General features: G+C 34.3%; 1 protein-coding gene and 1 long non-coding RNA gene across 2 annotated transcripts; both read right to left on the reverse strand.

Annotated features, from left to right (window-relative positions):
• Positions 1-1,750: 1,750 nt before the first annotated feature.
• On the reverse strand, positions 1,751-2,768 carry LOC132746286 (uncharacterized). Its single transcript, XR_009627971.1, has 3 exons — positions 2,652-2,768; positions 2,192-2,356; positions 1,751-2,004 (listed from the first exon to the last, which is right to left on the reverse strand). It is a non-coding gene; the product is annotated as an uncharacterized LOC132746286 (long non-coding RNA).
• LOC132746292 (uncharacterized) lies at positions 2,688-8,722 on the reverse strand. Its single transcript, XM_060735396.1, has 9 exons — positions 8,615-8,722; positions 8,265-8,309; positions 7,969-8,054; positions 6,502-6,573; positions 5,893-5,986; positions 5,682-5,773; positions 4,661-4,729; positions 4,167-4,290; positions 2,688-2,788 (listed from the first exon to the last, which is right to left on the reverse strand). The coding sequence occupies exons 1-9, from the start codon at positions 8,619-8,621 to the stop codon at positions 2,688-2,690; spliced, it is 690 nt and encodes a 229-aa protein (XP_060591379.1). The 5' UTR covers positions 8,622-8,722.
• Between the last annotated feature and the right edge of the window lie 4,166 nt (positions 8,723-12,888).

Raw genomic sequence — 12,888 nt, forward strand, 5'->3', positions numbered from 1 at the left:
AATTTGACAACAGTCATGTGGAATAATTGTGCTTATTAAAGTAAGGTTTTCAGGAAACAATATACATGTACATTGTAGTGTTTAGATGACAATGAAGGAATGAATTACACATTACATAGAATACCTATACAAACAGAATGCTCGTATTCAAACATTTTTTATCTCAAGTTGTCGTTTATTTCAATGAAAAGACAATAATTATTTCATTACAATTATAAAACGTTATGTTTCATTGATAGCGACTAAATGACGTCATCTCCTAGGCTTAAATGCACCCGTCCATTCCTTCTCTGCCAGATAAAATTTCCGGCATGGGTAAAACTAAAGGAATAATAACTGCCTATAATAAAATATGTAATATGTTGCGGTTCAGATCAAAATATCTGTTACGAGGGTATCCGACCATTTGGCGATAACAAAGCTTCTTAAATGAAGACAAAGGCAAAGTGAAACGCATTTTTTCGAAAATTGATATTATTTTTAATATGGCCCAATTTTCAATTAGGATTTTGAATTTTCTTTCTTTCCGACAATTTGATATATATACTTCAAATTCCATCCTAAAATGACATAAATATTAATAAATGGATTCATGCAAATTAAAAAGAACCTGTCGTCCTTGTCTGTTCTGTATCCCTCTTTTTTCATAAACCCTTGGTCAGAGGAACCTGTGGCCCACTCGGACCTTCGCGTGTAAGTAGGTTGTTATTTTGTCGAGATGTAGTGATTTGATTAGATAACTTATCAATTAGCTGCATATCTTGAATACCGCAGGAGCAAAAACGACTTGTATACGCACAAAAATGATACTAGAAGAATAAATTTGGAAAATATAGGCCCTCTGGCGTTCTTGTTCCTGTGGTGTAAGTACTTCTGTGAGCACACTGTTTTGTTTAAGACTCGAACTACAAGCACTGTACATTAGAACACACACACATGATCGACCAAGAAAAACCGAAAAAGACAACAATTTGAAAACTGGATACTGTCTTCTAAGAAAGATAAAAAGTCGCCTACCATAAGCAATTCATTAATATTTAAGCATTTTATATGAAAGAAATGAGATTAAGTATTTCATTTAACAGCCATAAAATGTCATAGGACAAAGGTTAAACATTATCACTAATAATAATTCATACTTTATACGTATATACTGACAGTCATGTCAGCGCTATTAATAACACATTGATTATATTAGAGTCTTTGATATAACAAATGTGTTGTAAGATAAAAGATATATTGATATATTGCCTGTTGCCATTTATAAGTGATATCGAGAATGATTTTAATTGAAAATTGAAAGTAACATAACCTTTGAAGAGTGTTGAAATTACATTTTAGGGTGTAGGTTAATATTTATGCTTGTGAAAACGACTTTAAAATTTGGTTGTTGAGATAACAGCAATACATGTACATATAAACTATAATAATCCTGAAGTTGTTTATTTTGAATTTTGTTATCTCAAACGCTTAGTTTTACATGTTAATTATGAAGTTGTTAAGGTAGACGCTTGATTTATGAGGAAACATTTGTTCTTATACAATTAGTGTTGACTTTAGAATACCACTTAAGCCGCTGCCTGGGGTGCCAGAGATGTAGACACCTTTCATAATATCTCACGAAGAGACTAACTAACACCGAGTAGTATGTGTTTATCAGCTTTCTGTTTTGTTTTAGTTGCTATCGATAGATCTCCTTTTTATATTTTCTTTAATAGGAAGTCGGGCAAACAAATTCTTTACGTTATGAAATATATTTTTAATCAATAGAGGAATTATCATATTTAATATTCCTTCTTTATATCGCCAAGATATGAACATTACACGATGAAATTTACATCTCGATTGTTTTACGAATCTATTTGCATGGGAGACCACCGTTTCGAGGCGATGGACAAGAACATGTGGTTTTGTGAATTCTTTTTGTACATTCTAAAGGAAATTGCCATGAAGTGCCGACCTCTTTGCAGTCGTCATATGTCTCATAACACCATCCACCGTTCACTGAAAAAGGAAATTGAATGATTACTTGCTAAGATTGTTTACATGGTTAATGTATATCGCATTTGTCCTTATTTCTTATTTTTGTAGTTATGTAATTAACGACATAACAACTTTTTAAGGTTTTAAGGAAAAAGATTAAAACATTTCAGATAAAATGAAAACATTTCATTTTTCAAATAAATTAAACCTTGACAGTACTGTCCTTCACAGGCCGAACTGCTAACCGAGGGTCCAGCACAAGTCCCAACAAAGTTGAAACGCCGATGACATGTTCTCGACCGTTTCCTTGTACCTAGCCCACAACGAGCCGAACAGCTACTCCATGGTTGCCACGAGCCCCATACAACATGAGCTGTAGTATATCATTTTATATGCTAGATATGCTTAAATTGGATTACATTCACAAAACATTCAAGAATTACAAAAATTTGGATAAAATGAGGCTCTAACATGCCTTTTACACAATGCATCTATGCACATATAAAATTTACTTTAGTCATTGAATGCTCAAACTTTTGAATGCACAAAATTCAATTGATATTTAACAATCTATATGATAATCATTATTTTCAAATACATGTACTAACGAGTGTGAAATGAAATGAAAAAGATACAAAAATCAACATTAGTATAATAAATCATTTTACCACAAGTAGCGCAGGACGATGGGCATCTATTCAGTACTATTTGTTCTTTGCATGCGTCTGGGTTAAGACGGCCGAATGTTGAACACAATGCAGTGTCGTAGTCGATACACAAATCGGTCCGAGTGGAAAAATATGCCCTTCAAAATGAATATTTCTAATTGTCATCTTGTTTTTCCTTTGCATTTAAGTATGGTTCTCGGTACCATATAATAACTAACCCTTTTCACGACAGAAAAGTAAATCTGGTATATATTTTAAAATGTACAGACGTTATTTAATTTCTAAGCTGATCTTAAGGCCAGAGTATTTATTATCTATATGTGTTGATAACAGAATTTATATCACAATTCATATTTATACGAGGATATATGAATAAAAACAATTGAGCGTAAGTACGAAATATCCACATCATTGAGAGTTTATTCTACTTTATTGTTAACGTAACATCCTTTTAGTTCTACACATTTGTTATTTGAGTTTGAAAGTGATTGAAACCCGAACGGTAAAAGTCAAAATCATGATCCCATAACTAGTATTCCAAAGCAGCAATCAACTCACCATCATTACAAATTTCTTGCACAAAGAGATTTTTTCGTTTCGGGGCTAAGTCTTGAGAAAAAGGGGAATGCTTGCATTGCAATCCAGCTGGTGTGAAGGGTGCGTTGTCCAGATGAAACAGGATTTCACGCAGGACGTTGCCTTGATTGAATGATGGCGCAACTTCTATCCAAGACTTGCATGATGCCTCACTATGATTTAGTATTCCAAGTAATTGATGTGGATCACTTCTTAACTGTTCCTTAAAATTGTCGCCATTTGGTACCTTCATGGTGGATAAGGTTGTCTATGTTGAATTGGTTTCCATTTCATAATTGCTTAGGATCATAATGGTAAGCCTGATGTCATCACATTTTACAACTCTATAATGAAAGTCATCTGGGCAATGCGCATGCCTATTCCACTGATCGTAATCCTAGACAGTTCCATGTCACCTAAAAGCATTCTTGGATTCATTGACATGTAGTTTACTGCTTATGGATCCATATGAAATACTAGCTACGTCTTCTAACTCATATAGAATATTACGACGGTTTTCCCACACTACTGTGTACCATCTCTGTGTTTTATGGACTGATACTAGTTGTCAGCTATCCTGAACTGGGATTTCATGTAAGGTTCATGAAAGGTTTTTTGCCACGTATGGACCCTACCGCCTTAAGTCGCTCCTGTATAAACAGCAGTGAATTGTTCTTCAACTTATAGAGCAGACTGTGTTTCCTGGACTAGAACCTTTGTTAGTGCCCTTTACTAGTTTTGTCAACACGTTGAAGTGGCACATATTAGGTTATTGTTATACAATGTACAAAACATTTTAAATTCATACGAAATATCGGCCGATTTAATATAGAATAAATACTTTCATAATAAATATCACTTTTAAGTTAGCTCCATGCCTATCTAAAATGAAGACAAATTATTGTTGCATTAAATGTCTACAAAACATCGAAACAATACCTGCTGGGTTATTGCTGCAAGCTTTCAGGTTACAATGGTCCGTTTTGCAACACACTGAACAAGATTTTTCATCACTCCGCTTTCCAATAACAGGAGCCATATTCACAGGTTGGGTGTTGCAGTCCTATGTAATAATTGTCAAATAAATAGACATATTAGGAGTTACTTTATTATTCATTTTATGTTAATATTTGAATATCGCGAAAAGATAACTACAAAATTACATAAATGATAGGATTCTTAAACACCTTGTTATCTTATGGAAATATGAGCGATGACGATCAATTATATCACAACACAACGCATGGGGTTTTGAACCTCGATATTTTATCACGTTTTATCACAACAAATGTTTTTCATTTGTGGTAGACAGATACAAAAATTAACCGCAATATCATCTACAGTTTTTCACTCCAGGAGCACTAAAAGTAGAATGTTATATTTAAATATCTTAAAATAGTTTTATTGTTCAACATGTACAGTAAAACAATCACCTTTCCACTGACACAACCAAATCTGTATACAACTCTATGAAATGTAAACACCTTTTCCGAGAAACAAACCTACAAGATAGATGCATATCTATTTATTCAAAAAGAAGATACATTATTAAGTTTAATTACTTGTTTTATGACAGTTTCGTTCAAATCCTTGTAATTGTTTTATGAATGCAGTCTTTCTCAACTGTTAATCTGAGGAAACTATCCGGCTAGCTTATGGATATAGGGTAGTTCTACTGATGATCTCGCACTTGCCTTAATAAATGCATGGAAGGGCAACTGAAGTCTTCCACCACCATTGAAGGCTGGAAAGTTGCCATATGACTTTTATTTTGTTGATGCGAACCAAAAACAATCAACTGTAAACATTGAATTGTAACATAATTTGACGAAGCAATTACTAATCTTGACTGATGTTTAATCAATTCGCGTATTATATATTACACAAATCAATGGGGAAAAGGGGTACATACTTTCAAGAATGCATGGTACAAACAACTTAAAAGTTGCAGTTCTTTTTAAAAATATATAAATTTTATACAGCTCAGTTTGTTGGAACGTAGTGTGCATCTGCAAACACTCGAGTCAAGGCTTCGATTTTGATTTTTTCTTCTGATTGTATATACTTTTGTCACTTTGTGATCAAACTGCATTCTTATGTTGTAGTTTACCGATGCAATTACGTTTGTAATGGAGTCTGTATACAGTGGCTTTAGTATCGATTCATTTATCTGTACTCTCAGGTCATGTATTCTTGCCGCTAGTAAACTGGATGACTCTACCAAGTCTTAAAATTGTATAAATGTTTACGGGTTTTTGTTTGCTTGTTTTTTTTTTGTTTTTTTTTGTTTTTTTCTACGATAATGGAATCAAAGCTCTGTACATGTAGTTTGCTTAAATACACTGGTTTATACTCGAAATCGTTCAAATATAAAAAAGAAAATGTACACACGAAAATATAAATAATTAAAACATTGAATCATTTATAAATACTCTCCAATATTAAACGATTTACCTCATTAGGTTTACATTGAATGACGTTCTTGCACTGACTTGGAGAATCTACCGAATCACAGGACAGACATCTTGGAGGCTTTGTTGAATTGTCTTAAAATTAAAACATATCATTGCTTATTTTTCAAAGTGTTAAAGGTATAATAAAAAAGAAAGTTGAATAAACAATCACCGCTTTAACTAATGATGAAAAAAGTGTGTACATAGCGTACCTGCGAGTTGGCAGCTGTGCAAGTTGCATAGATCATCATGACATGCTTGTGCACAGAAAGAAAACCCCAGTGTATCATGTCTTTGTTGTGGCTTCTGCAATCAGATATTGCAATGTTTGAAATACAATACTCTGTTTTAGTTTCCAACTTTATTTGGCATCCAATGAAAACTCTGCATTTCTTAAAAATTCTGTGCATTAATTTTCATAGACGAACAAATGTCGATATTATATCAATTCCGTCCAAAATCGACTTCTGTTTTTCATAGTCCTTCATTGAACCGCATAGCGACGTAATAAAGTGAATGATAACAAGGCCAAATAAAGATTTACACTTGATATGTTAGTATTCATCCGTACCTGTTCTACAGAAATTAGAAACATTCTCCGGTCGCTATCTCTCCCGTCCAATTTCTAATTTCTGTAGAACAGCACAAAGATTAAGGCTAGATAAAGTAAGCACACGCCATCTCTTTATAAGCAACATGTCATGTTTTAATGATAAAACAACTTATTATAAGTTCAGCGGTAATGCATATTTCTTTTACTTGATTACATGAAAATAAACAGTCACGTATTTTTTTCTGCAGATTACAATAATATGTATTACAAGCTCCTTGGTGCATCCAGTTGTGTGTTTCACTTCCGATGTCAAGAATCCATCCGCTCGACCAAAGCAGGCCTACATAAAAAAATTGAATTTTGTCAAATTTATTTATATTGTTTGCAAAATAACGCATACGATTTCGAATATCATAAAATTACATTTAAAGAATATGTGGCAGCATAGGCATTTATGAATTTATTTCTACAGTTAAAGTTATTTATCATTTTATATGGAAATCCAAATACCGATATGCTTCAAATTTGCTACCTTTATGACAAATTTATTTACATTCATTGCTTCGTTTTCAGATGATAAGCATCTAATATTCCTTAGATACGTCATGAAAACAGTATAAACACTCTCCTCTTTCTAAATAAGACAAAGCTAGGGTATTCATTTTTAGGCCTGATGCGTCTTTGAAAACTTAACAGTGCCATTTTTTAATACAACTTCACCGTGTCCCACTTTTATAACGCTGGTTTATTTAAGCCACACCTTCTTCATTATAATTTCGCTCTTATTGCAAAAACAAATATAAAGATAAGATGATTCTAATTTTGAATTGCAAAGTACGAGATAACTATTTGAGTATAATTTAGAGCACGGCTATAAGACCTAATGTGGCATATATATATACTAAAAATATGATAAAAAAGAAGAATAAAGAAAATAAAGCGCATGTTTGGCATATATTATATGAATTTTAGTTACAAAATTGACTTAAGAAATCTAATGATAAGAAATAAGATGATATTGTGGAATTTCAGCCTTTGTTATCTTCAATGATTTCTTGCACTCTCTATTAAAGTACAGGTCCGTATAATAACACTTTAAAAGAATCATTTTGTTGTTGTTGTTCTTCTTCTTCTTTTGTTTTGTTAAAGATACTAAGTATAAACATTCTTATTGATATCTTCATTATTCCTACATGAACGGATTATTTTTAAATGTATCAGTAGACTTTGAATTCGATAGCGAGGAAATGAACTCCATGTGTCATTTAAAATTGGCTGTCAGTTCTCATAGAAATGAAAGATGGTCCGTTGATTTACAATCAACGACATGAGCATCGCACCGCCATTAGTTAAATGATTCTCACAAAATGTCTCACCGCTGAACCAGACATCATGTGGGAGAAGTGGTCAGTCATTTGAAGAAAAATTGTTAACTACTGGCTAGTTATGCAGCCGATCAAGACCGCCGAGATATGACCAAACGGCGTAAAACAACATATCGATTCGTATGATTGAAAACATTTTCAATACATGTGTCGTCGGTAACTCTTTTTACTTAAAATCATAACAATACAGCATCACTTATTTTCTCAGTCCTATAGTCACAAACAGTTTATAGGAACATTTAACGTGTCGATACGTGTGCATAATTAAAATGGCATAGATGGTCAGTGTTATTCAAAAAGATTGCAATGATTAAACGGCATGGCAGGCACAATGAAATAATGTCCAATACCTCTCCATCCGGACAAATAGTGGTGTTGAAACACTCCTCGTTGCTTTTTAAATCACTGCATGAATAGCACACCAAAGAATGGACGCCTGATAAAAAGGTGAACAATGAAATTATATGCAGCTTTTTATTTTGACCTCCGACTTACTGAGTTTTTATTATTAACATATATAAACTTGATTTGTTATACTATTTAATGAGCTGAGACAAATACATGTATTAATAAAATCAACATTTTCATAAAAGTGTTTGTCGTTGGAATAGATGTCACTTATTTCAAACGAAAACAAAATACTTACAGCTAAAAGAGCTGATTAATAGTATTGTATCCAGAAATGACGAAACTGAAAAAGTGCAATAAATAGTGCTATACTTCAATCTTACGGTTGGTATGTTTAAACATTTATATAGTTTATATAAATGTCTTTTGTAAATGATTTATTTTAATACGTGAACAGACCATTCAAGTGCTCGTTTTACTAAATGTATATCAATGTACTGATATAGCTATATAAGATTACTTTATGCAAAATTAGTAAATCACTTTTGATATATACATGTACGTTTAGTATAACTAGTGTAGTGTAATTAAATCATGTGCTCATACATGCTTGTTTATTATGTCATATTTCAAATATCTATACATTACCAAGCATCTTTCCAATAAAAGCAAAATATTAAAATATATATGAAAAGTAAATTTAAATGTAAACTTTATTGTAAAACTCAACGTTTACTTAACTATTCATGGTAAGATTTAACTAACTTAATGTAACGTTATCAAACATATACATGTACTAGATAATGTTTGGGTTTAAATGTACAAATAGTTTCCTTGATCCTTATCTCATTTCAACGAATGAAGACATAATTATATTTATCTAAATTATAACCTTGTTCATATATTATTCCAACTGAAATGCTAAAACGATGGGAAAACATTTGTAAATCATCAACACTTAAAATGTTCATTAGAGTATTAAACTTTCTTAATGGAAAGCGATCATTTTATGATATGATAAAAAATAATGAAAAGTTATAAGAAAAGTGTCTCGTATAGAAAAATAGAAAAAAACAGTGTTGTTATATCGTCATCATATAATATGTTCCAATTAATAATTCTGACAAACTGCCATTTTGTTTCTGCTATGATTTTGATACTCAATTGTTCGATGTAGATACAAAATTTTGAACCGGTGGAAGGAAATTAATTGAACTGCAGGGAAGAAATGTTGCCCATAATGAGGCGATGTGCAGAGCGCAGCTTTGAACTTTCTCAGGTCAAGGTCAGGGTCACGGACGAACGGACATGCCGGACTGTCATTTTGTGTCAATATCAAAATTTTGTGTTCGCTCTGTATCTTTTGAACCGATAGAAAGAAATTATTTTTTTAAGCAAAATAAAAGTAAAATTGTTTAGCAAAATATTACTTATATGGAGTCGGTGTGCAGAACACAAGTTCGGATTTCCTAATATCAAAATTGGATTAATTGATTTATATAGGCTTCCAGGAGTTTTCGTGTCCGGTCTATATCTTTCTAACCGGTGAAATGAAATTGAAACTACTTGCAGAAGTGTTAACCATAATGAGACGATGTGCCGAGCGCAGGTTTGATCCTTCTCAGGTCAAGGTCACACTTAGTCATTTTGTATCGATATTAAAACCTGCTAACAGACGGACGGACATGCCAACATTTGGGGTTTATGTGTTGTTTTTTCTTTGATATTTATGTGGCCCTTTTCCACATAAACCAGTCGGTTTATGGGATTTATTTCTTTTTAACTAAGGTTATGGACGAAATGAAGCTCACAGAACATTGGCTGTTGCCCGGACGGACGGACAACCAGGTGCATCGCATAACAATTTACACGGCGTATAAAAAAGAAAATAAAGTAATCTACAATTTTTGGTTGTTCATAATGTGGCAAAGAACAAATAATACTGGAACGCTACTTTCGTCCATTATGTTTTATAAAAATGTACTTGATTTGATGGGACAGATAAACAAAGAGGCCTATTTGTATCCGTATTTCTGAACATTTCACCAGTAAACATAAGCCTATTTTACAGGTCTTTCTTGATCAATATAACGGCATATTTCGTGTCTCTAGAACAAGAACAATATATTTTTTGTAAGCCTCAGGTGTCATAATTTTCTTTTTTCCTCATATAAATCTGCATTGAGGGTAGACAATATATAGTACAGTTATGTCGTTGAAGTTGTGGGAAATATGTTGGTTCACTTTGTGATTAGGCCACAAAATGGTAAGACCGTGTTTCAAGAATTATTTTATTCTTTTTCATACCAACCCTATTTGAAAAAGAATTATCCTCTATTTGTTTATACAAACCTTTATTTGAACTTTCCTATGAAGTGATGCGGCGTTTATCAAACTAATGGCAATCTACCTAAAATCCATTCAATGTACGATATTCAACAGAGAAACACGTGTATATATTTTAATACGTTTGATATATAATAAAACATGTTTATGATATTCTTTATTTAAATTTATTAGAACTAATTGGATAGTAAAGCTCTTTGAAGTTTTTTTTAATTATAACTCTGAGTTAGTATGTCTCCAACCGGTTTCTTCCAATGTGCATAATGATTTAGACAAACTGCCATAATGAACAGAATGTAGAAACATTTATCAAAATGAATATAAATTAATTTAATTATCTTGAAATCAACACACAGGTATCTCACGTTTGAAACAAAGAACCGTGACTTACCCCACTTAGAACTATGATTTACATGTATTAATGTATGTAATAAAACCAATAAAAGTTCTTTGTGATGTCTTTTGTCAATACATTTCGGTAAGCAAAATATTAAAATTTCATAAAAATGTGAAAATTGATACCTTGCTAAAACAGCATCTTACTTGGAAAATTTAGATTATTTTAGCAAGTTTGCTGGAAAAATTCATATTTTAGTACCAAGGTGTTATACATCGTGATTAATGATTCTGGAACAAATAAAGATGAAAACAATGGGAGGGCGAACAGGAATGACGAGTTGATTTGACTGTTTAATAATGTATACATCATGAATAAAGAAAAGAATGGAGACACCTCTCTTGTTTTAAAAGAAAATGTCACCGCAGGATATTTTTTATTAACCATCGTAATAGCATGTCTGCAGTTGGTGCGAAAATTATTTGAACACATTTATTATCCATTTATTGTCAAAATATTCAGGTGTTTGATTAAGTACTTACAGATAATATAGTACAGTGTATATGTGACATCTATCCTTAATGTGCCGGGATGGCAGAAGCGTTCCTACCGAGATGATGTGGTGTGGGCAGCACCGCTTGTGAGCCGGTGAGAGAGAGAATTGTAAGGGCGGGTTTGACTGAGGGGAATGGAGATAGTGATGTACGTGGGTTTGGAAATGAAGAGCTTATCATAGGAACACGAGAGCTGGCTTGTATAACTGGAACGAACAGTATAGATCAGAAGGGGTCGAGGAGTAGAATAGTTGTGAGGGGTAGGTAGGACTAAGGATGGCAAGGGTGACGCGCACCCTACAGTGGTGCGGTGGAGATGCGGGCGTGTGTGTCGGGTGTAGTGTGGCGAAGTGGAGGTACGCAATCAGGAGAGCAGGAGGAAGTGCGGTGTTGACGAATAGAAGGTCTTAGATGTCGAGTCAGGAAGGGAGGTTAACCGTGGGAGTGAATTTATTGTAGCTGTTATTTTCAGCCTAGGTAAAGCCGATATATGATCGGTAGGGTGTGAAAATCGCATGGGTGTCTTCAAATTTGTTTGCTTTCGCGCTGCAACTAATGAGTCTGTTGAATCTCGGTGGATGTCATTTGCTGAAGTATCGTCTCTTTAATTCTGGTGGCAGTAAATGAAATGCCGACTCGTCGTAGATTCAGCTGGTAGGCGCTGTGCGAGGAAACATTTGTACCTGCGGTAATAAAAATGGTGAAATGCTAGTATCAATAGGGTCTAGAGAGGTAGGGTTAAAAGCCTGTTAAGAGAGACAAGAAACTTCAAAAGAGCCAAATCTGTACTAGTTATTATGTGGGGCGCATCGCGGCAATGCGCCCCAATGGGGGATAACGACAATTCAGGCGGTTACATGTGGTGAACGACGAATTATGCAAGCGTGAGCGCCGACGCTACGCAAAATAGTTCAACTTGGGGGGGCGGCGGAGAACTCCAAATATTGAGTTCGGCGCGATCTAGGGGTGTTGAGGAAGGTTGGATGCGAAATTTGCGTACTGAGGAGAGTTTTGCAATCTCTTGAAAGTGGTGTGTGGGGTAGTGTTGGCGTGTGTAGGCGAGGTGTGGTGGGTGTGGTGAGCGTACGCCAGGCGGGGTCGAGCTTTAGCGCAAGTACTTGCATAAATATAGTACAAAATACTTGTAGTCACAAGTAATTAAGTGTATAGAACTCAAATTAGCAGAAATGGAAATACGGGAGTTCAGATGCAGCGTAAGCTGTGAAGGGCTGTATGAGGCCGTGAATGGCGTGTCAGTAGAGGGGTGGTAAATGTTAAGAAGAAAAAGCTTTGCAGTGCGTAGGAATGACGAACTATTTTCGGCGGCTTAGCGTCTTTTGCGCCGGGCAATCGCCCTTGTTTAAAAAGTTTATCCGTGAAGAGATTGCAGGAAGTTTTGCTTTGAATAGGTAGGAGTTCCAGCGGTGTTAAAACGGTGGGTAAGTGTTATATTACGAGAAGAGAACGCGGTGTGAGTCTGCGCGTTGTTACGTGAGAGCGGTTGAATAACTTGCTTGTTTTTGCAATTTATCCAGTGGCGAAATCGTCTGTCAAAAATCGTGTTGGTGTGCAGGAGACATATTACAGCGTTCTGGCTGGGCGTTACAGAGATGAAAGGTGACAACGGTGGTAGTTCAAGAGGAGTGCGTGGGATGGGTTCGGATGTGTGTTAGTTTTCATAACTG

This window comes from Ruditapes philippinarum, unplaced genomic scaffold (assembly GCF_026571515.1).
Source record: "Ruditapes philippinarum isolate M1 unplaced genomic scaffold, ASM2657151v2 ctg12620_1_1_1_1, whole genome shotgun sequence".
Classification (NCBI taxonomy): domain Eukaryota; kingdom Metazoa; phylum Mollusca; class Bivalvia; order Venerida; family Veneridae; genus Ruditapes; species Ruditapes philippinarum.